This window comes from Tiliqua scincoides, chromosome 1 (assembly GCF_035046505.1).
Source record: "Tiliqua scincoides isolate rTilSci1 chromosome 1, rTilSci1.hap2, whole genome shotgun sequence".
NCBI lineage: Eukaryota > Metazoa > Chordata > Lepidosauria > Squamata > Scincidae > Tiliqua > Tiliqua scincoides.
The window spans coordinates 142949202-142974504 of NC_089821.1; the positions used below are offsets into that span (position 1 = coordinate 142949202).

The 25303-nt window shown below is 44.1% G+C and overlaps 1 protein-coding gene and 1 pseudogene across 3 annotated transcripts; both read right to left on the bottom strand.

Annotated features, from left to right (window-relative positions):
* Positions 1–1265: 1265 nt before the first annotated feature.
* Positions 1266–1385, bottom strand: LOC136638224 (5S ribosomal RNA; annotated as a pseudogene).
* A 7021-nt stretch (positions 1386–8406) lies between these two features.
* C1D (C1D nuclear receptor corepressor) lies at positions 8407–21650 on the bottom strand. 3 transcript variants are annotated; one of them, XM_066640040.1, is made up of 5 exons: positions 21599–21650; positions 17106–17252; positions 15623–15689; positions 15179–15234; positions 8407–8646 (listed from the first exon to the last, which is right to left on the bottom strand). In XM_066640040.1, the coding sequence occupies exons 2-5, from the start codon at positions 17244–17246 to the stop codon at positions 8467–8469; spliced, it is 444 nt and encodes a 147-aa protein (XP_066496137.1). In that variant the 5' UTR covers positions 17247–17252; positions 21599–21650; the 3' UTR covers positions 8407–8466. The 3 variants fall into 3 exon arrangements, with proteins under 3 accessions (XP_066496137.1, XP_066496128.1, XP_066496142.1); XM_066640031.1 differs by having other exon boundaries at positions 21524–21614; XM_066640045.1 differs by lacking the exon at positions 21599–21650 and adding an exon at positions 21528–21593.
* Positions 21651–25303: the final 3653 nt, after the last annotated feature.

Consider the following 25303-nt stretch of genomic DNA (forward strand, 5'->3'; position numbering starts at 1 on the left):
TTAAGCCTGACCAAGATATGCCACACCCCTCCCAACACCAAACCGTCCATTGGCCATGCCCCTCAGCATCCGTCATTTATGTGCAATGGGTTCTGCTTTCATACAACTGCATGCATGCAAGGATCCCTCACCCAACAGAGTGAATGCCCTTGGTTCCCAATGTTCTAGAAAAGTCCAATGCAGCTGAATGCACATAGTCCCCTTTCATCACAGTGAACAGGTGGCCTGCTGAATGCAGAAGGGAAAAAAAGGGAACATCCCTCGCTTCAGCCCAGATAAGAATATGTAATGCTCAAAACACTGAGCACTGCATATGCCTTGAGCAATAAGCTGTCTTCATGCACCTTTGAAGTCTCTTCCCCTTCTGTGCTTGATCCCTTCTTTCCAATACTGCAAGCTCAGTCCCCCAAAATCAGCAAATGCTGTAGAAAACAGCATGTGCTCCAGAGTCAAATACAAAGGTCTGGCTAAAATTCTCAACTATTCCATGGCCTGTTTCTTAAAGCTCTTGAGAGCAACCCTGAATTGGTAACAAATGTTTTCTGACTACAATCTGTGTTGGCTTTGACAAGTCACTCAAATTCTGTTCTTGAAAATGACTAATGCTGATGTTTATTGGACACAAATGTTTTAAATTAATCACATTTAAATTTAACCTTTGAATCCACAGGCACATTTGTGAAACCTGCCATTGTCATGTTGGTGATTTTGGAGAATCCAGATACTTACAACCATTCTCCTCTGGCTTCAGCACTGGACAGTAGGTGGCTGCTAAAATCCTGCACAGGTTCAGGTGTTGGAGAAACTGGGGAAATAGAATCCTCTGGTTGTCGCGCCGTCACAGGAAACACCTCTCTATACGGTCTCATAATTCACATGTGGCTCATGGATAGCATCTACATGAGCAAGGAGGCAGTCCCCCAAACATATCCAGCTGGCACCATTGAGAACACTACAGGTCAGCTGTGTACGTCGAAGGAAGATGGTACAAACTCTGCAGTATGGAACAAATTTAATGTGCTCTCAGCTTGGCAGGGCACTGCATTTGGCACCAGCTTCTGAACAGTCTTGAAGGCCACTGAGATCAGTATTGTCTCCACTGATTGACCAATGCTGTTTGCTGGTAGGACTGTACATGAGTTAGGTCATTGGTCCGTCTAGCTGAGCACTGTTGCCACAGCAGCTCTGCAGGATTTCTGATAGAGCCTTTCCCAGCTGTACTTGGAGATGGTTGGCAACCTTCAGTCTCGAAAGACTATGGTAGAAGCCTACAGCACCTGGTATTCCCAGGCGGTCTCCCATCCAAGTACTAACCAGGCCTGACCCTGCTTAGCTTCCGAAATCAGATGAGATCGGGCATGTGCAAGGTAACAGTTGCCAGGGACTGAATGTGGAACCTTTTCTGTGTGTGTTGTTTTTGGCTCTGTTTCTTATTTCCATGACAATTAAAGGAACTAATTTGAATGTAAAGGAGAGAAAGTACAGGCTCTATATAGAGACATGGTATAAGAGCCACTCATTGTAGGTCATGAATGTGTTCAACCTGCGGTGACCGAGTTCACTGTAAGAGTCAAGCAACAAGCTAAGTTGTTAACATGCTTGATGAAAACTCCTCTCCATGGAAACCCCATACGTTCACTCCCTCTCTCTTGGGGAGGAGATTTCATCAGCCCAAGGCAACAAATTAAAAACGACTGTTTATATCCTACCTGACATTGTTCACCAGCAAGGCGCCTCTATCTTTCAGCTTATAATCAGATAACCACGTGATTCAAACAATGACTAATTCTGTCTTAATGAAACAAAACTTATTAGTGGATAACAAAAACACGTATTCAGGCCGGATGAAAAAGTGGCGAGATGTCTCAAGCTACAACATGTGCAGGGGAAAAGCAAGTTTTATAAAGGTCACCAAAAGTTTTATTCTTTATGAGCTAAAATTCTAAATGAAACCAGGTAGGCTGCATTTATAAGCGTAAATAAGGAACTAACTCATACGGCCAGTATTGAGCAGCACGGAAACTGGAAAATCATCACACTCTCAGGAGAAATAAAAGTTTCTAGCCCCTTATAAGCCCATGAAGTCAGTGGTTTTCAAACTTGAGCCACTCTGAGTTCTTGCGGGGGCGGAGGGGGGTAGGCAGCGGTGGGGGGGAGGCTGTGGCGCTCCACTTCCGCTTTAGCGGAGGCGGGGTGCGATCACTCCGCTTTTGCTTTCAAAGCTGCAGGGAGCCCTGCAGAAGGTCACGCAGGGCTCCCTGAGCCCCCGGGAGGCTGCAGGAGGCTTGGGTAAGTGGACTCAAGCCCCTGCAGCCCCCCTGAGCGGCACAATCCTGGGGGATCGAGCTGCTGCCTCCTCCCTACCTCCAGGCTGCCCCGCCCCTTAAGGGGAAACAGGCCAGGGCCCACAGGCTGGGGCGTTGCAATGCCCCAGTTTGAAAAGCCCTGCATTAAGCCATTTCTGCGCAACGTTGCATATACACAACAGGGACCAAATGTGTACACCTGTGTGCCAGGCAACAATGGGTTAAAGAAGTGTTAGATTGTAGTCTTTGGTAGTCACATCACTACTTTCACAGAGCTCATTTTCTGCTCCTGTCCTGCTTGTCCTGTAATTCTTGTCCTGCTGCTGCTGCTACACACTCACCGTCACAGTCATTTTTCCTTTCCTTCTATCACCTTTCTCCACTTCCCAAATCCATAACCTGCAAAACCTCATTCACTGAAGTCACCAGGACTTGCCAACACATTTCCTTGTGTCATTTAATTAAGTGCAAAAGTATGGATAAGGGGAAATATTTGTTTTGCATAATCCAATTGCTCTGGGCTACTATCATTCAGGAGGTCTTAACATGAATTTGGAAAACCCCCAATTCTAAAATTCTGGAGATTTATATTCCGCAAATACAGCTGATTGAGTGGTGCATCACTTGAGATTTACAGTCCAACTTGTATGTTCAAGTTCAGATTCAACTGAATGGAAACTATCCCATTAAAGTGGAATTTAACCCAAGACTTACTTATCAACTCCCAGAACAGACTTCCTAATGCTAAACTGAACTCATCATCAGTATTATTTTTCTTAATAATTGATAGAACAATTTTAATGGGCAAGGCACTTTTCAATTGTTGTCTCCCCACCCCAAAACGTGCAATGCAAACTTTCTTTTCCTAACCTGCAGGCAATGGAGCCTGAGTAAATCTGGTGAGGTTCTTATTAATTTGCTGTTATATAATCAAACCAAAATTGAGTACATTAACCCATTATGCAACAAACGGGTGGTCCATGGATATGTACTGCCTGAACCAGTACATATCCACCATCCTGCCAAGTGCGCACCCCAGTAATTACCCACTTCAAAAAAAAATCTGCACATACAGTAGTGTCATTTCTGCTCCTTCCTCCTCCTCCCCACTTGTCCAGCTGTTTCAGAGCCACTTCCTCCTTTACATGTCTCCTCCTCCTGCTGCACCCACCTGGCCATCTTCAAGTAGGCTGAGTGGAGCATGGCGGAAGCTTTGATTCATCAAGCAAGAAGAGGATCAGAACAGTGACTGAAGCAGCTTGTTGGGCAGCAGGCCAGAGGAGAATGGCAGGCAGACGTGAAGGTGGGGTACTCCTTGTCAGTTCCCTAACTGCCGGTAGAGGCAGTGCAGTGATCCCTGCCCTGCCTCAGACTGTCGCAAACCTGCCGTAAGGCACATCTGTGACAACCCATGAGCTGGTAAGGCTGTGCTGGCTTGCTAGTGCTGCAATCAGGAGCAGTACCAGCTGACAAAGTTAAGGGTGCACCAAGTGGCACAGGGTCAGGGGAGAGTGGCAGGGGGACGATGTTTCTGGTTGAGGAGGGCAGAATGGGGCAGATCAGACCCTGGAGGGTCTTGCACCTGTCATAGCTAGGAGTTAGAAACACTTGGGGTCATATGATGCGACCAAAGGAGGAGGATCCAGGGTTTGCTTTTCAAATGAAAACGGCAGACTCTTAAGCTGCCCAGTTGACAGAAAAGAGACTGACACAAGGACAGATGGGCAACCTCACAATAAGTTGTACACCTCCCAACTAGATAAAGACAGACAGACAGACAGACAGACAGACAGACAGACACAGAGAGAGAGAGAGAGAGAGAGAGAGAGAGAGAGAGAGAGAGAGAGAGAGAGAGAGTTATTAGGCATAAACTCTCAAATTATACTGTAAACCTCCACGGTCAGTATGCCTTGATAAGAATGCTCACTGCAGCCTGACTGCTTTTGCAGTCTCCAAAAACTCTTAACAGTGTCTCTCCCCCCCCCCCCCCACTTTTGGCATGCCTTTAGGAAGGAGGAGCTGGCTACGCTAGAATTTATAGCGAGGAGAACATATTAATGACTTATTTGGTAAGCTTGAGGTTCGCTCCAAAAGGTGTTTTTGTGCTGTATAACAGACTGGCATATTTAAGGTACATGCCAAAATAGGAGAAGACAAAGACCCCATTGAAGCCCAGCTTTCTCTTCAGTAAAACCTGATGAGAATTTTTAGAGTCCAGGTCACAACTGCAGCATATCACCCCTGCTAATTGGGTAAGAGGCACTTTTTCAAGTGGGTGCTCCTTTTTTTAGCAGGGGGAGAGTAACTGGCCCACCTCACCCCAGCACTATCTGTTCTGGTGGCTGTCTGCTGGTATTCATTTGTATCTTTTTAGATTGTGAGCCCTTTTGGGACAGGGAGCCATTGAGTTATTTGATTTTTCTCTGTAAACCACTTTGTGAACTTTTAGTTGAAAAGCGGTATATAAATACTGTTGTTAATAATAATAATAATAATAATAATAATAATAATAATAATAATAATAATAATAATAATAATAATAATAATATCCAGGGCAGCCCAATGATGTTCTTATCAGGACGTAACATTGTGGAGGCTTAGAATGCAATTCTGAGACAATTTGGAAACTGTGCTTAAAATATACGTGCTTGCATTGTTTGAAAGTGGCCTACTATGGTATATTGTGATGGTCCCTCTCATCTTGTTGCTGTTTTCTAGGAAAAGCTCGAAGTCATGGTCACAGAATCCAAGTTAATGAATCCAAAAAAGTAAGCCACCTATAAATTGCTTCAATATCTATTCCTGCAGTTGAGAGTTCCATCTCTGGGGAAAGCTAGAGGACAAATCCAGTTGACATCACCACTTGTCCAGAGAACATGCTTTTTTTTTTTTTTTTTTTTACAACACATATGACATGGTTGGGTAATGATTTCCCATATCTTATGTTTAGTCTCCAAGTCCACTGATGTTCCTTTGTGGGACAATAATTGGTCAAAAGTCAGGTTAAGGGGGGATCAAGCTGATTTATTCACAGGTGCATTGTAGAATTAGCATTTGAGAGTATATGTTTCTGGGTTCATTTCAGCTACCTACAATTCTCCCCTACCACTCATTTATCACACTTGGTCTTTATCCTACAACATCTGTCCTGAAGTGGACAAGAGAGGGCGTTAAGCCAGACACATTCATGAGCATTAGAATCCATACTCATGCCTTCTATTTTTTTTTAAAGCACCACACATCATTGAACATCCAAGTGTTGCTATTTAGTCACATGAATTAGTCACTTTCCCATCTTAATTCTGCTCAGTACACTGCAAGGTGCCGTATCTTATGCACGGTTCTAGTTACACAGATTTCTGCCTTACCTCCCTTGTGGCAATGCTATTGTATGGTCAGAAGTTATCCATCTTCCATACAGAGTCTTTAAAATACTGGTTTTCCAAGGGGATTGTTCTTGTTACATCATTGCTACAGGTCCTTTAAAGACTGTGAAAGTTCACTGTTGAGCACTGTTGGAAGAAAAAACCAAACATCCATGCAAAAACACAGTCTTCAGGGGAATACTGCAGAGCTGTATATTTCTACATTTTTATGCATGCAGAAATAATGCCACAACTTCCTTTGACACACATATGGCTAGCAGGAACATGTCACCAAAATTTCACCATGTCACTTATGTCACCAAAATGGTTCGCTGCAGCAAAATTCACCTGGACAACAGTTTCTGTGCAATATTTCTGTGCAGAGAATATCTGTACAGTTTGATAATTAGAAAAAGGTTTTTGCTACTTCCAGTCTCAGCATTTATCAGTGTTTTGGTGTAAACATTTGATTACATGCCAGTAACTGCCCATAACCACTGTCAGGTAACGCTATTTTTTCTTAAGGAGTTTAATTCTATTTCAAAAGAGCCCTAGGCCAGTGCATGTCTCTTGTTCCAGCCGAAGACTGTCGCAAAAGTGCCATAAAGCACTTCTGCAACGACTTTGGAGGATGGAGGCTGGCCCAAGCCACACTAGGCTGGTGCAACAGTAAGCCTGTGCTGGCCGAGTCAGGCCAGTGTGGAGGAAGGGCAAGAAGGAGGCATTTTGGGGCAGGGGGCAGGCAGGCCACAGGTGAGCAGGAGCTGAGGACAAGATCAGGCACTTGTGCCAGATCCTATCCCCGGTCCTGGGCAGCCTGGAGCAGCTCCGAACTGCTTGGATCTGTGCCACTTCTTGAGGTGGTGCAGATCGGAGTAGTCCCATTGAGCCTGCTATGGCATTACCCGGGGTTAGGGGAAGGTATTCCCCTTGCCTTGGACTGAGCCACAACTGGCCCGAACCCTGCTCTGCTCCAGGGCAGGTTAGGACTGGGCTGTCTGATAGCTAGAGCTGTGACCAAGATCATTTTGGCATCCACAGGGGAAAACTTGCATGTCCCAATTAAAGATGTAGCACAACCTACCAAATTATTATCCAGCTGACCTGATCAGGGTAGATGGAAGATGTGAAAGCATTAATAAACTCTTGTTCACTTCAATAGGGCTTGTGCAGAACTCCAAAGTGAACTGTAGCTCCTGGCCCTCCAACTCTGCCACCTTCAGAGGCACCATCGGAGATGGATCTCATGGTACACAACCATAATGCATACTTGTTATAAACAGCATCACAGCTTTTATTCCAGTTCTAAAAAAAAAAAATGTTGCATCCTTTTCTAGGAAGTGCAACATTCATTGTGCACTCTCTCTTCTCTCCCAGCAACTGATTCCAAGTTGGAGGAGTTCTAGAGAAAAGATTTTTTTATCTTACTCGCTCTAGTTTACGGTCGGTTGTTTCAAACTTGCATTGCTCCCAGACTAGAGACACTTTTTTCTGCTCTGCTGTGACATTAGTCAGCATGTGCCTGCCCCACAGACACGCCAACCCTGTGTTTTGGAGCTTGGCTGTTACCTTTGGGTGAACAATGCCGGTGTCGGTGAGTGAGCACATGCATGGGGAGAAGACACTGTGGACAAGATTGTCAGCTATGGCTGGAGAGCAGCTAGGAGGCTGTAGGCTCTCATTGGCCTCATCCACCACCAGACCTTCCTTTGCTCCCATCTGAGTTAACACCATCCGGTTAAATAAGACCAAAAACCCATTTCCTGCACTGTGTGCCAGAGATTATGTTCTCAGCACTTTTCCTGCCCACAGTTTGCTGCTGTGCCATTGTTCTCACATGTACACATCTAGTAGCCAGACCAACGGTTCTGATAAGCTGGAGAGGATGCAGAAGGGACCTAGGTGAATGATAAAACATTCTAGATGTCAAGTAATGTGACAAAGAGCTGATGGAACTGTTGTGCTGAGGCACAGGAGAGGCTGAGTCGACAGCTTTAAAGGAGAGAACAATTGTTAAGTGTATCCACTGTTGACATACAGGTTCATGATGGCAGATTTACTTTAATGTAACTACTGTTGAATAGCGCTAGAAAACATGCTGCACTGCCACATTCTGCAAAAAGGGTCTGGGGTGAAGGAGACCTAGATGTATCTAGATGTTCATCCAGTGTACCGCAGCACATTCATGTGCCACTAGTGATCTACAGGTTCCCCCGCAGGAGTTTGGGGGAGCTCATTTATTAGTAGGGCCTTTGGGTATGTGAGCCTCCCCCCAACTGCAATGCCAACTTGTCAATTGTCAAAAAACTGATAGTGTGCCTTGACAATTTTAGTGTCGTGTTGATGTGCAGTGGGATGAAAAAGGTTGAAAAATCGCTATTATATTGATACAGCAATAAAGCAGGTATAAACACTCATTACACAGGCCTACAAAACTGAGGGTCAGAAAAGTTTTTCCCAGACTTTATGGTGGCTTGATAAGAATTTGGGGTGCCGATTCCAAAAATGGCATCCGTTTTGCCCTATCACGTCTAGTTTTGGAGATACCGTATAGCCTCATTAGTGAATGGTTCAAGCAGCTTCCTCATGAGGAAGCCATGGTGTTCATTCAGAACAGGATTTCACTTCAAATTACTGAGAATCTATGCTATTTTCAGATATTAATGGTCTCTAGGCACAGGAGGAGGAGAACATGGTGGAGGAAGAATAATCTCAGACACTTTTGTATACATAGTATATAAAAATTATTTATTTTCCTTCTACTTGTAGGTGGGTTACCATGAAAAACAGAAATTCTAGTGTGTTTTCTTCTTTTTGGCTGGAACGGGAGTAGTTCTCTTTGAAGGCTTGTTTTGTGAATTTGGTTCATATAGTGCATTCCGTAGAAATCTGGAAGCAGCACCCTTATCCAGCTTGGCTGCTTTCTTCTTGTCTGCCAACTCTTTCACTCTGTTCATATATGTTCTTATTCTCTCCTGAAAGGTATAGAAATATAAAAACTAATTTCCATCACAAGATAAAGTGGTGTTAGAATAGTTACACAGAGCAGCATAAGCACACACCCATTATTCAATTACATGGGTGGAATTCATCTTGGCTAAAAATGTGTTAGTATCAAAAATAAACTGATTCAATATTCTAAAATACCACAGTAGCCATCAAACAAACACCCCAACCACAAAACACAAAATTCACTTGAAATCATGAGTAGCAGTGGCCATAGTGAGCACACAGCACATATACCAAGTATGAGCAACCACAAGTTGCTCAATTCAACAAGTTGTCCAAGAAGTGTTTGCTCCAGTTCCCAGTCTAGAAGGAGTGACAGGAGGATCATCTGTAGCAATATATTTTGATCTGACATATTTCTCCTGAACTGTTTCTTTCAGAAGTATGTGAAGTCAACAACTGTGCCTTTAAATTGCAAATTAACCCACCAATTAAAGTTTTCAGTTCTAGCTTAAACACAAGTTTACTTGTCCAGCTATGCCCAGGAAAGTATGTTCTATGTTGCCCCTAGGTTTGCTGAAACCGCTAACAGGAAGAGATAGGAAGCTTTATGTCAATACTGGAGAAAGGATATAAATTATCATAGCCTGAATGTAAGTTTCATTAAACATATCAAGTACACAAGTACAGGGAACTTAGTCTGAAGTACCCAACTTGGAACAGCAGTAAGTGACTGACTTTCCATATGAAAGATAAGAACTATACACCATTCTTTAAAAGGAAACATTCTTCCACCCAGCTGCTCATTTTCAAACGCCTAGGAGAAAACTAGATGAACCAAAGCAATAACCCCTAGAAATGATATAGACTCTTGTCATACATTAGAGTCCAAGTTATCAGCACAATAAAACAATACACACACTGCTTTAGATGTTCAACACTGAATGTATACACCATAGTACAGCAAGATACTTTTCATTACCAACATAGTTTTGGAAAGGAATAAAATGAATGATTTAATTCAGATAAGATATTGTACAAGTCCAATTTTTCTTTTCAAAAGAACACATCCTAAACCAAAAAGCCGTATCTGCATACACAAGTCCCATTTCATTCTCATGCAATAGTATCTTTATTTTGCAAGTGTTGCCTACCCTCTGCCTTTAGAGTTAAATGCTTCTACTGGATTAGCAATAATATATATGTTATACAGCATGCCAATTCTGATGGACAGTCGCAGATTTGATTCCTAGCTTTTCTGTTCTTCATTCTAAATCATATGATCCGATTCTTGAAGTCAGCAGAATTTCCAACATACCCAGCCTTATATACTGTACTCATGCATCTAAATGGAATATAAAGACAAACCTAAAAGATTTATTATAGGCAGTAAATATGTCACTAATGCAGAATTACTGGACAGTACACATGCAGCTGGTGCCAAAAAAGCTTTTAGCTTTGTTGCCAAACTGGATTCCTTACTGCTGAGAAAATGAATTAATGGAGGGACTGGAAAGGGGGAGGAGGAATCTTTCCCGTCTTTGCCAGTAAATCAACCACATGATACTTTTAAAGTCATACAGGAGTACGAAAAGGTAGCCTCGGAGATTAACACGAGTCCAAGTATTTATAGGAAAACACACTGTCCTGGAAGTTATAATTATTAGACATGTAATTTTTTTTCCATTCCATAAGTGAAAAGCTGGTTGGTAAAAAAAAAATCAACTCTCAAAAGGGAAACAGGGAGAATGGATTGTCTTATTTCAGCCTGTAACCTTTTAGAATTTCAGAGAGATTGAAACTTCTGCTTTCAGAGAGGCAGACAGTATTTTTTTTAAGCAAAAAGACACATTGGATTTCCCTCTCAGTAGTGGAAGACAAGCCAATCACATAAACATGGTGCATGCTAAGCAAGCACTCAAGGTTCCTCTCAGGGTTGATCCCTGAACGGTGACTGGTTCTAGACCTAGCTGAAGTTGAGCACTTGTGAGCTCCCATGATCACACTGTTTGCACATTGCATCAGTTCTGTAGAAACTACTGGGAAAAGCTTTCACATGGCACCAGTTCCCAATGGGGTATGCATGAGGTACAGTACATATATTTACTACTTTCCCAATTCAAGCAAAAAAGCCCTGTGCCACCTAGACACAATCCCACAGAGTAGTGGTTCTCAAACTTTTAAGAAGTTTTACTCCTAAAGTAAGTCTTTGCGGGGAGAAGGGGAAAGACAGCAAAGCAATCCCCAGGATCCTGTCACTAACAGGGGTGTAAGGGGGTGCTTATTCTCATGGAAGGCTGCTGCAAGCTGCAAGAGTTGCAGGGAGCCCCGCATAGCCCTCCATAGGGCTCCCCAAAGTTTAGGATGTTCAAATGGTGCAATCTCAAAGCACTTCCTAGTTGTTTTCACAAACAGGAAGTGCTTTGCGACTGCTCCATTTGAACATTCTAAGCCTCAGGGAGCCCAGAAGAGGGCTGCGCAGGGCTCCCCGCACCTCCTGCAGATTGTAGCAGCCCTCCATGAGTATAAGCACTCCCCATACACCCCCATTAACAACATGATCCTGGGGGTCGCTTCACTGCCTCTCCCCTTCCCCCGCCCTTTAAAGAGACCAGGGACCTTTACACAAGCTGGTGGGTCATGACCCACCAGTTTGAGTACCACTGCATAGAGCAGGGCTGTCCAAACATTTTGGCACAAGGGCCACATCACATAAGAACATAAGAACAGCCCCACTGGATCAGGCCATAGGCCCATCTAGTCCAGCTTCCTGTATCTCACAGCGGCCCACCAAATGCCCCAGGGAGCACACCAGATAACAAGAGACCTCATCCTGGTGCCCTCCCTTGCATCTGGCCTTCTGATATAGCCCATTTCTAAAATCAGGAGGTTGCGCATACACATCATGGCTTGTACCCCGTAATGGATTTTTCCTCTAGAAACTTGTCCAATCCCCTTTTAAAGGCGTCCAGGCTAGATGCCATCACCACATCCTGTGGCAAGGAGTTCCACAGACCGACCACACGCTGAGTAAAGAAATATTTTCTTTTGTCTGTTCTAATTCTCCCAACACTCAATTTTAGTGATGTCCCCTGGTTCTGGTATTATGTGAGAGTGTAAAGAGCATTTCCCTATCCACTCTGTCCATCCCCTGCATAATTTTGTATGTCTCAATCATGTCCCCCCTCAGGCGTCTCTTTTCTAGGCTGAAGAGGCCCAAATCACCTTTCTGACACTGTCAGGGGCTGGGGGAAAAAAAGAAATAATTTACATTTAAAATTTAAATAAATTTACATAAATGAATTTATTAGAGATGGAACTTATATGAATGAATGACGGTCTTGCAATAGCTCAAGGCCTATAAGAGGCCTTGCACAAAGCAAGGACAGCCTTTCCTTTGCTGCCGCTGCTGCATCAGATGTGAAACAGCAAGCAGTGGAGGAAGCCCTCGTCCCACAGCTCAGGTGAGAGGTCAAACAGTCGTTCTCATACTGAGAGCAGTTGTGTTGGGCCAGCACGGGCTCCAGCAAGTCTCCAAAGGGACAGAAGCTCACTGGAGACTGAGGGCTCCCTGAGGGCTGGACTGGGAGCCCCCGAAGGCCACAAGTGGCCCCCAGGCTGGGGTTTGGACACCCCTGACAGAGTTAAGCAAGTATGTCAATATGCTAAGCGTGTCACTAATGTGGAGCCACTGCAGAAGTGTTTTCTGGTGCAAGCATTATTTACTCAAATGGCCTTTGGCCATGTACTGGGAAATGGAGATGTCGATTCCATGGTTGAGCATGAACACGTGTGCCTTTGAACAAGTCACTCCCTCCATCTCAGTGCCACAATACATAAATGGAAATACAGCTCACTTCACTTACACTATCCATTTTATACTTTTGTGACAAATCTAAATATTAGCAACAATCCAGTTTGCATAATCATGTTTACATTCAACTCTGTAATGGTTGTTTTGGATTGGTCCAGATGGATACAAAAGGTAGACAAGTGGTCCTCTGTGGTTGGATCTATACCTACATTCAAAACTCTGCTGCAGAACTCCAGGTAAAGATTGCTGTGCCACTTCAGGGTGGTGGGCAGTTGGGGAAGGGTTTCCCTTCCTTCATTGCTTCCCAGATACAAAAACTCCCTGCAAGTGAAAAACTAGCATATTAAGAGATGTTCTAGTTTTCCACTTCCAGGAGAAGTGTTTTGCCCCCTAATCATAGCAAGCAACACACTCACACACACCAGAATCCGCAGTTGCCAATGGAATTGATATCGTTTATAGTATCATCTCAGGATTCTGTCACATGCATAAATCCAGTCTAAGTCCTCCACCATGCACACAAATAGATGATCTTCAATACTACATTGTTTCTGAAACACAGCAAGAACTGTGACCTCTTGTGGCCCACTCAGGCTTCTTTTGAATTTTTTACATTCAGAAATGAAACCAAAATATGGCCCCCAAGAGCACTGTCTATAATAATCACCTTTAATTAACAGATTTATATGGATGTTTCCAATATAAGAAGACTGCACTGTCACATAATTGCTGTAAGGAAGAAAAAGGGCGGAAACATTTTACTATAGTATTTCTAGCATGAAAGGATAAATAATCCATAACTTCAATATTTTAAAATTCAGATTTAATATTATGCAAATAATAATAATAATAATAATAATAATAATAATAAAACTTTATTTTTATCCCGCCCTTCTCCCTAACGGGACCCAGGGCGGCTAACAACATATTAAAAAACAATAGAATTTAAAAAACATTAATACAAACAGATAAAAACATTTAAAAACACACTACAGGGCCATAAAAACAGTAGTCAGATTAAAAGAGTAAAAGAGCAGATCACCGAGGAATCAAGCCTGTAAAACTAAAAGATGTATAAAAAGTTAAGAAGGCCAGAAATCAGAAGGCTTGTTTAAACAACAGTGTTTTCAGGCCTCGCCGAAAGCTCTCAAGAGAGGGAGCCATTCTCAAATCAAGGGGAAGGGAGTTCCATAATGTTGGTGCCACTACCGAGAAGGCCCTATTTCTTGCAGCCACCCCCCGGACCTCCTTGGGTGGCGGCACTTGCAAAAAGGCCTTCTCTGATGACCTGAGATGGCGAGCCGGATTGTACGGGAGTAGGTGGTCTCTATGATATCCTGGCCCAGAGCAGTATAGGGCTTTAAAGGTCAAAACCAGCACCTTGAATTGGGCCCGGAAACGAATGGGCAGCCAATGCAGCCCCCGGAGAAGCGGGCTGACAGAGTCAAACCGCCTGGCTCCGGTGACCACACGGGCCACCGCATTCTGTACTAATTGTAGTTTCCGAACCGTCTTCAGGGGCAGCCCCACATAGAGCGCGTTACAGTAATCTAACCTCGATGTCACCGTGGCATGGATCACCGTGGCCAGGTCTGCACGATCCAAGTACGGTCGCAGCTGGCGCACCAGCCGAAGCTGAGCAAAGGCCCCCCTAGCCACAGCCGCCACCTGGGAATCCAGGAGCAGCTGCGAATCCAGGAGGACCCCCAAGCTGCGAACCTGCTCCTTCAGAGGGAGTGCAACCCCATTCAGAGCAAGTTGATAATCCAGCACCTGCATCGAGGATTTCCGAACCAGGAGAGCCTCTGTCTTATCCGGATTTAATTTCAGCTTGTTAGCCCCCATCCAGATCCTCACTGCTTCCAGACAGCGCTCCAGGCCCTCAACCGCCACCTTGGAGTCTGGAGGAAAGGAGAGATAGAGCTGGGTGTCATCAGCATATTGATGACACCTCACTCCAAACCCCCGGATGACCTCTCCCAGCGGTTTCATGTAGATATTAAATAGCATGGGGGACAGAATTGAACCCTGCGGCACCCCGCACCTCAAGGGCCAGGGTGTCGAACAGGCATCCCCCAGCACCACCATCTGGGACCGACCCTCCAAGTAGGAGCGGAACCACCGCAAAACAGTGCCTCCAACTCCCAACTCGGCCAATCGGCCCAGAAGGATACCATGGTCAATGGTATCGAAAGCCGCCGAGAGGTCCAGCAGGACCAACAGGGACGCACTCCCCCTGTCCAGTCCCCGGCGTAGGTCATCCACCAAGGCAACCAAGGCAGTTTCCGTCCCAAAGCCCGGTCTGAAACCAGATTGAAAAGGATCCAGATAATCCGCTTCATCCAAGACCCTCTGGAGTTGGGCCGCCACTACCCGCTCAATTACCTTGCCCAGAAACGGGATATTGGAGACTGGCCGATAGTTATTCAACACAGTGGAATCCAGGGAGGGCTTCTTCAGGAGGGGGCGAACCACTGCCTGCTTCAAGGCGAGCGGCAATGTCCCCTCCATCAAAGAAGAGTTGACCACCCTCCCCGTCCACTCAGCCAGTCCCCCCCCGGCCGCTCTAATCAGCCAAGCTGGGCAAGGGTCAAGCAGGCAGGCAGACGGCCTCACACTCCAAAGGAGTCTGTCCACATCCTCAGGCTGCACAAGCTGAAAAGAATCCCACAATACTGGACAAGCAGTTGCCAAGTGCTTGTCCAAGAAAGGAAATTTTGCAGTGTTTGAAATAAGCATCTTACCAGCTCTTGTTTCACAGGGTGCTCCTTTGGATTAACCCCTTGAGTGGCAAGATACACTGTAAATGATTAAAAAAAGAATTAGACAATGGCAACAGAATTCCTGTTAGCTACTTTCACTAACTGCAGTGTAGGAAAACTGCTTTGCTAAATCCAATTGCAAGCCATCCAAATCACAATATAAAATGCCCAAGTTCTGGGTGAAAGGACATTAAAGGTTACTATGGGGGGGACTGAAGAACAGTAGGACCAGAACACCCAACATGAAAATGTCAAAGGTTTCAAAAATTGAGTTTTTCTTTTAGTATCACTTATGAAAGTATAGTGGTAGTAAAATACTTTTTAGAAATTGGATGGAAGAAATACCCAATTGCATGTTTAAATTACGTAGCTATGTATTGAAAGTACTTAGGTTACTGCCATAAATTTCACACTCTTCATACTCACTCCAAAACATGGAATTCAATGCGTAAGCAGAGACTAAATCTAGTTTTGCTTGTTCAAGGGGATCCAACTAAAAACAGAAAGATAAAAGACACTACTAAATAGTCTCGTTTAACTGGCTCATCAGAATGTTTTAGTGATAGGCGTCAATTATGACTGCAGTACAGAGTCATGTCACTTCACAGAATGCAGAAGTAAATAAAATAAGAACTGAAAGCAAGCATCACATTGTCTTACCCAACCTACTTTATATTGTGTTATGTGATCGGGTGTGATGTCAGGTACCCAACCTACTTGTACCTGACATCACACCCGATCACATAACACAATATAAACTCAAAATAACGTTGTACTGATGGAACTTGCATTCAGAGAAATATGCTTAACATTTGGGACCCTGACTTTGATGCACCTGAAACAATTCTCTAACTCTGCAATGAGAATTCACACATTTAAACAGGATTCCGCATTATGGTAATTCAAAATAATGCCAGACAAAAGGTTATGCAATTATTACTACTTAGCATCTATATAGTTCTTTTGGAGGCTCAAAACGCTTAATATACATTCTCCTGTTTAATTTTCACAACCACCCTGTACAATAGATTGGCATCCCTCCTCACAAATGCGGGGGGGGGGCTGAAGCTGAGAGAGTGACTCAAGCAAGGGCACTGCAGAGATGCAAACCAAGAACTTTCCAACTTATAGCTTATGAATGCTGACTACTATGTTGGCAGCTATTGAGGGAGACAGCTCCACATCCCAGAGTGGAGCTTTTGGTGAACTATGGATATCCTGTGTACTTGCAGAGTCTCTTCTGTTGAGAACCGGGAATGTGACGCCCACACCAACATGGGCTCTGGATCACTGCCGCTAGTTATTTTATGTCTAGGACATGCAGCTATAAGATTAAGGGAACATACCAAAAAGGAGGAACATTTTTGGCTGTCAAAGCCAATCTATCATTTTGTTCCTATAGGACTTCCAGGAAACTGAGGTTACATGAGCTTACAAGACTGAACATGGATGCTGTCAGAGGGCTGTCGTTGAGACGGTTTTGCTCATAATTTATTCATGTTTGGAAGTCTTCAGCAGTGAAATTCCCTGATATATGAGTTTTTATTTTACCCCAAAGAAATTACAAATTGGATTTTAAATGTTCAGGTATATGGATGCATGTACAAATACCTCAGGCATTGCCTTGTGCTGTTGCTGGGTGCCTAAAGAGGAAGAAAACCATGCTTTATATATTCCTTTAGATCTGCTCTTCATACAGCTGAAAGAATAATGTAGCTATTTTAACAACTATACTTTACATTCTAAGATCTACTTCCTCTAACTAGAATTGAGAGCAGAGAGTGTACATTAATTGTATTCAGGCCTCTAGGTGAACTTGGCAGTATAATCCACCCAATATTAAGAAGAGTCTGGCAATGTCTACCACAAATTAGCCAAACAGGCAGAAGCTGTTGTGTTCCTCTTTTACCTTCTGGAGAAGTTCACTTCTAGACACGGACATCATAGTCTTCAGCATCTCATCTACAGAACCAAGAGATTTTTCAAAGGTTGAAAGGTAATCATGGATCTCAGTTGGATACTCTTCTCCAGCAAAGTCCATCTCTGACATGTTGCTCTAAAAATATAAGAAAAGGACAGTTTTCATCCCCAGTAGTAAACAAAAATGGAAACAGCACTGATGAAATGGCAGAATAGGTCCACAAAATATTTTAAAATAGCTGTATTAAGCTTGAGACAGCTCTGTTGACCTCGCCAGGAGAGCAAAGCATCAACACGTCTCATTTTGAACAGGTTTCTACAGCAGAGTTCAGATGGTAGCTTGGCAGCTTGTGACCAGGGTACTGGTCAGTAACACTTGAAGGTTAGGATCAGAGAGATTTCCCGAATTACCTGGCTACCTCCCTGGGTCTCCATTACGACCAGATCTATAATACTGGCATGGGCCCTATCCACATAATGTGGAATTTGATGTGATCACAATGGGATGCAGCAACCATGCTAAAAAGGTATCATCTGAGAAGGGTATATGTCAAAAGCAAATGCATAAACAAGGACCACATACACTCATGACATGCTCCAAGTCTATCATGGAGAACATCCATAAAATAAGTGCTTGTCACCACTGGCAATACTATCAGCTAAGCAAGTGGCTGTGCACAGACAAGGACTGGGTGGGAATAGGTCAATACGATTATGTCTCGCCTTATCAACACATGCTCAAAAACCAATATGGCGGAAGCCAGAAAACCATGCCACACTTCAGTGACATGTTGTCTGTAGCCATGGTTGTTACATGAGCACCAACTCAATTGTTAAAAGTTCTAAATAGCTCATCAATATTTAGCCAAACAGCTAGATTAAAAAAACACTTTTAGACTGATTAATAAGATGCTGCCAATTAATCAGGCAGAAGTTTTTAATTTGTTAAGTACTTATAAAAGCTGCAAATGGCTGGCTTAGAAGAGGCACTCGCCCTTCTCTCACACAGGATGGAATGCTTTTTCCAAAATGAAAACTGCCATGATGCTTGTGTGTATTACTAACTAAAAAACAAAACAAGTGTGACTTCTCTTCATATCTATTGTTTTTATCACATACAAATCTTAACTGATTAAGATTCAAGAGGTATCACAAATTTCCAACTGTTGTGACAGCACTGACCATGACTGAATACGATCACTGTAAGTTTCCACAAGACTGTTGGTTGCCAAAATCAACACACAAATTACAGCTTCTAGCTACACAACAGACATTGCCAAGGGACAATCAGGGTGCACAGCTATCTCCTGGTGTCTACACACAATCCTGCATTCCTGCTTATTTCATTTAATCCACAAAAGCAATTACTTCAAACTGTTAAAAAAGTACTTCTTACAACAAGCAGAAACACAATCATCTGACTTTTTTTAACCACCATACAGTTTGCCAATACAAAATGACCACTCTAATAAAAACAAATATTTCATTCCCAATTATGCTGCAGTCATATGAAAGAGGGGCAAAAAGGGAACAGAACATTCTGGGGAGTCACTAAGCAAAAAATGCTTAATGGAAAAACTATTCTGTGAATAAGCACACTGTCTGAAGCAAATATTCACTGACAAACCCAGACAAGACGGAAGTTATCCTGGCTGGCATGAAAAAGTCAAAGACATTATAGGAATTATCTAACAGTGTATCATGAGCGGTACGTCTGCGTACAGAAGTACATAGAAGTACACTCTTACTGTACATAGTGCAGTAAGAGTGATTTATTCATGTGACCCCTTCCCCTCGTAGTGGTACAGTTCAACAACAGTTTTGCCATGTGATCTACCGCTCACAGCGTGTCTTCAACCTTTTACATGACATAACCCCCCCAAAATTAAACTAAGTTTGAGACTGGGGAGCCACCACCGATTCCCCCTGCCCCAGGACCTGATCTGCCAATCCCTGCCCTGTCGCCGGCGCCACCCATCTGCTTAATATTGCGTTTTCAGCCTCCATCCTGCAGACAGCATTTGCAGACAGCATAGAAACAGCCAGACACAGGAGACAGAGACAGGAGGGCTACACTCAGAGACCAGATAATTCATTTGCATAAGGTGGGAGGGGGGAATTTGTGAACCACTTCTTGTAGGATTTGCTGGTATCCACTGTGGCAGCTGGAACCTATCCCCCATGGATACGGGGGGGGGTGCCTTTACTAACCAATCTCAAAGAGATCGTGAGAACTAATGAGACTCAATGTGCTTAGCATTTAATTTGCAATATTTCTAATAAACTTTGGTAACAATATGAAACCAAGATCTCAGCTTTCAAAATGTCCACACATTTTACTGCTTCCCACTACATTGTTTTACTGTTTCCCTATAGAAGATATCCTACAGTCTTAAAAGGTGATTCTTGACACTAATTCTTGACACTATTCTAGTTTACTGTAAAAACCAGAGTCAAAACATTTGATTTACCAATAAACACCAAACAGCAGAATAGAAATATAGTCTTAACGCTTAAAGAAATATAAGCTGCCATCTAAGGCCCAAATGGCAGCAACACATGCTGTAATACTCTGATACAGGAGAAGCAAAGCCTCTGTTTGGAATGAATACATCCAAAAATGAGTAAGTATTACAACTCTACTTGCTAAATTAGCTGGATTCTCAAACATTACTATTTAATCAACATTGATTGTAAGTCCTTTTTCAATATTTTCCAGTCACTTGTTAAGATAAACTAGCAAAGGCAAGAAGCTTTTGAGCTGAAAGAAATTCAACAAAACTTCAACAGTACTTTATGTTCTCAACAAAGTCTTTGTATTTAAACACCATTGCCCATGTAAAACATTGTGGACAAGTGTCGGGTGAACTGCAGCATCCCATTGACTGACACACAAGTCTCTTGAGTTTGTAGACTCTGTATAATGAGTAACAACTGGCATTAGTTGTGCCAAAGCTGACCTCATGGCAAACATGACTTACAACAATGCACTCCTAGGCTTGCCTATTAAGAAGTAAATCCCACCAAGTTCAGTGAGATTTACTCCAGGGTAAGCACTGCAGCCTGGGATCTGGCACACTTTCACCTGTGTCTGACCAAGGAGAATCCCTCCTCCACAAAATTCCCTTGAATGAGGGGGATGAAGATGATAAAGACCGTTCCAACTATTATTACAAATAATATTTATATACCACTTTTCAACAGGTATAGTTCACAAAGTGGTTTACATCATAAAATTAGTCAACAAATGGTTCCCTGTCCCCAAAGGGATCACAATCTAAAAAAATAAAGACACCAGCAACAGCCACTGGATAATACACCATTCTGGATAAATGGGGACAACTGCTCTCCCTCTGCTAAATAGAAGACATCCGTTTGAAAGATGCCTCTTTGCCTGGGCTGTCAAGGCCAAGCAGAGGTTAAGGAATGGCCCAGCTCTGGGATACATGAATTTTGAAGAAAGAGGCCCTATCTGCACGGTTCACTCAATGAATCCTCCACATTCAGAGAACCTTCTTAACCTCAGAAAATAAGTGTGGCTTGTTGCTTTCAAGCCCTGTTTGTGGTCTTTCCAGAAAAGGCACCGGGTTGGTTTCTAGTCAGAGTAGAATGCTGGATTGGGTAGAGACCCATGACTTGGTGCACCAGGGCACTGTTTCTCAAGGTTTGTCCTCCACCATACCACTTCACATGGTCCACATATTCAAAGTACCACCGGAAGCAACTGGCGATGACATCATCACCAGTTACTTCTGGGTTGGGAGGCCAGATGCGACACAACAAACAGCAGTAAGAAGCTCAGGGTGCACAGGACAGGAGGGCTTTTTTGAGCACAGAAAAGCATGCTTTGGAGCTCTGCCTGCCAAGCTGAGCCTCCGACCGCTGTTTGTTGCGTCACGCGCCTGGTCTCAGTGTTGGGAAGCAGGGGTCCTGTGAGTACCACCAGACACCACACCAAGTACTGGCTGAGAAACACTGCACTAGGGCTTTCCTTCCCCCTCCAGTACCACTGGAAGAAGAGCTTCTGGAGAGGTCTGGTGCTTTCTCTCTCACTCCCCCCTCCCCACAGTCTCACTCAGACTCTCTCTCTCTCTCTCTCTATCACATACACACACTCACACAGTCTCACTCACACACACACTCAGAGACTCTCTCATATACACAGTCACACTGAGACTCACACAGACTCTCTCTCACACACACTCAGAGTCTCACTCAGACTCACACACACTCTGAGACACATACACACACTCACTCTCTCTCTCTCTCTCTCTCTCTCTCACTCACACACACACACACACACACACTCAGAGTCTCTCACACTCTCTCACAGGGGCTCAGAGGTCCCGCTGCGCAGAAGCACGCAGCATTTCCCACGCGGGAGCCTCTGCGGCCCTGGGGACGCACCTACAGGGGAGCAAGGTTGGTGCAGCGCTCGCCCTGCGCCAAGGGCCTCCTTCCTGCTCACACGGCGCTTCCTACCTGCGGAGCGGAGACGAGCAGCGGCGTACGCGAGGCGGGCCCGGGATGACGAGATGGGCGGGCAGAGGAAGCGGCGAGGGAGGAGTCGGCTTGGAGAGGCGGGCGAGCATCACCCACTTGCACCGCCGTGCGCAAGAGCAGGAGCGCGCGTGGCTGCGGGGCTGCAGGGGGTCCTTGCGGGTGGCCCTAGAAGTGCACTCAGGCCGCGGTGCTAGACGCACTTCCCTGGGAGAAAGCCCCATTGGACGGAAGTAGGGCGACCAGATCAGTGGAGGGTGGGCTGCCTCTAGCTTCAGCCACTGCATAGCAGAGGGCAGTTGGGCAGGTGCTGCTTTTGAAACCCTTCCAGGCTGGGCTGCACCTGCCCAAATTCCCTCTTCTGTGCGGTGATAAAGGTGGAGGCAGCTCGCCCTCCATTGGATCTGGGCACAGTGGGACTTACTTCTGAGTAGACATGCCTAGGATTGTGCTCTGACACAGCCAGGGTGATGATGGGGGGCTTCTGGCCAAGGCAATTTCCATTCAAACCCAGTTGAATCTCTAGGAAGGTAGCTCCCAAATTGTGGGGCCACCACTGATAAAGGCTGTTCCTGGTATCTGCTAAACATACCTTTGTTAATGGTGGGCCAGAGAGCATGGCAGGTTGATACAGGAGTACTGTGTAGATCAACCATTTTCAACCACTGTGCCATGGCACACTGGTGTGCCGCAAGTGGTCCACAGGTGTGCCACAGGAATTTGGGGGAAGGTCATTTATTAGTAGGGCCAAGAGGAATGTGAGCTCCCCACTGGCAGCATGGTGTGCCTGGTCAATTATCAAAAACCTGGTGGTGTGCCTTGACCATTTTAGTGCCTTGTCAGTGTGCCCTGAGATGGAAAAGGCTGAAAATCACTGGTGCCGATTATGTAGAGAAAAGAACAGAATATTCCAACTTGGCGGTCCTATGGATTCGAGCACCACAGATACTTGCCTATAAGTCGACCCCACAGATAAGTCAAGGGCAGGTTTTGAGCCAACAATCATGGAATTTTCTATGACCCTCGGATAAGTCAGAGGTTAAACTTAGGGGGGTGTCTGACTATAGTTTTGTCTGATTTTACCGGAGGCCAGATCCTGAAAAATAACCTACCACTAATTGTTACCTAAGAACTGGAGTCTCTAATTTATTAAAAACACAGTAAAAAATCATAAGATACATTTTTATTCTTTTTTAAATTCTGATCTTCACCACCTTTTTGTAAACACTATCAAAGTAAGTGCACTGTAAACTACATACCAGTAAAACAGTGGTTCCCAGCCTGGTATTCACGTACTCCAAGGCAGGCTGTGCTCCAGAATGCCTTGCAAGGCAGGAATGCCTTGCAAAGGCCAGCAAGGCAGGAAGGGAGGTAGCTAGTTGGCTGTGAAAGCCCCACCAATAGCTAGTTTTTGGTCATCAATTCACCTATGAACCAGTGATTGAAAACCAGCACAGTAAAAAAGCTGAAACATAATATGGAAAGTGATCAATCACCCAGAATTTCTCAGCACACTTCTGGTGCAAAACAGTGCAGAGTCTTCTGTTCTTCAAACAGATGAAAAGATGTGAAAATATGTGATGAATACATGAAGTCTGGGCTTTCATATAGAGGAGATGAGGGCTTGTATTATTACAAACATTTTGCTAATATGAAGGGTACAATTTATGGAAATGGGCTGCCAAGGGATATGCAAGTGAAAAAGGTTGGGAACGACTGCAGGAGATCCATGAATCAAATCCACCTTAAGGTGGACATGAGGAGAACCATGAATCAAAGACACCTTTAAGGAGTCTGGTGTGTTAAGCCAGAAGCTCTACATACAGCATATAACACATAACTGGGAGTGTGCAATTCAATTCACAGCAGAGAGATGAGATATTTGCAACCCTTTTTACTCAGAAGTAGACCCACTGCTTTCCATGGGTGTTATTATAGTAATGGTGCACTGAATTGTAGCCTGGGAAGGAGGGTCCCATCCTGGTGTTTCAAAAAACAGACCTGCTTTGCAAGCATTTGCCAAGCAGAACCAGAACCAGGCTGCAGCAGAAGGAAGGAGAAGAAAAGGTTAACTTTGGCTGGAATGTCCCTGGAAAGTAAGGATAGCATCTAAGGAGATGCCTGCCTGAGCTGAGCAACAGCTCAGCTGAGAAACAAACTGTTCAGAGTTGAAGGGCTCTGCCCTCTGATTGACCTGGAGATCAGGCAAAGTGAGAACTGGAGCTTGATTACTTGGCAAAAATTTCACGTACTATACCTGAGTATCTACGGTAATTGTCTCAGGCCGCAATCCTAAACCAACTTTCCAGCACTGAAATAAGGGCAATGCAGCTCTGAGGTAAGGAAACAAACATTGCCTTACATTGAGGAGGCCTCCAGGACTGCCCCCCAAGGGCAGGATGCAGCACATGCCCCACTGGCACAACTATGCCAGTGCTGGAAAGTTGGTTAGGATTGTGCCCTCAGTCACTGTACTGGAGGATCACAACCAGGCAGATGGAGATTATTTCAGGTGGAAAGAGAGGCATAAGAACCAAGATAAGAGAGGAAAGAAGGGCAAAGGGTAGCAACAGCAGATGAACTTGGAAGATCTGCAAGAGCGAGAACATTGTGCTGGGTAGGCCCTCTAGTGTATGTGGTAGAGACGAATTGCTGTATTATATTCATTGACATACATATATCTTAGGCTGTGATCCTATACACACTTTCCTAGGAGTAAGCCCAATTGAATGCAATAGGACTTACTTCTGAGTCGACATACATGGTATTGTGTTGGGTGGAAAACTCTCTGCCTGGGTGACCTTGCATTCACCTTTGAGTCAAATGTCTGTTTCCTTTCTTTAATCATATTAGAATTATCCCTTATCTACCCACGATCCCCCTCCTTTTACAAAAGAGTGTTTCTCATCAAAATATAAATGCAAAAGTAAACAAAAGAGGAGAACAAACAATTTAGCTGTAGGGTTGGTTTTCTTCCCCTGAGAATATACGGTGCGGTGCGTTCTGATTAAAGCTTTTAAATTCTTTAAGTGGATAGAAAAACTGAGATCAACTTTGAGATAAAGATAGCTAATACATATCAAAAGGGATCTCCTATATCTCACTTAGGTTAAATTACAGGATGTGGAGTGGCCCTGGGTTGGGTCACAGTATCCAGTTTACATGGAAAAGCTGGCTAGATAAGCAAACTTTTGTAACAGCGAATTCTACTTTTAACATCAGTAGATGTTCAACATCAGAAGCAAATAGGATGAGAGTCCATTGAAAACTGTTATGCTGTGAGAGATTTACAGTACTGTACTGGCTCTGAGTGTGAGCAGTGAAGCCCCCAATTCAAGTATCATCTCAGCCATAAGGCTGCAATTCTGTGTCTACTTTTGGAGTGAACGCCATTGAATTCAGCAAGATTTATTCCAGTGTCAAAGTGCACAAGATGGGGCTGCACATGTCTCAGCCCCTCACCTGAAGCTGCGTTACTGGTAATTTGAAGAATACCAATGCACATGAAGCATTTTGCATCCTTGAAATGTGCAATGCCCATGCTTATTATTTGTTTTCCTCTGCTTGTTCCAAGCCAATGTTGCTGTGCCCCTTACTTTCTTTTTAGAATTGCCTTGTTCTCTTTAAAATAAGGATTAGCAATTAGTGGCCACTGGGGGTAGAAGTCATCTGCTGTTTTCATAGTCA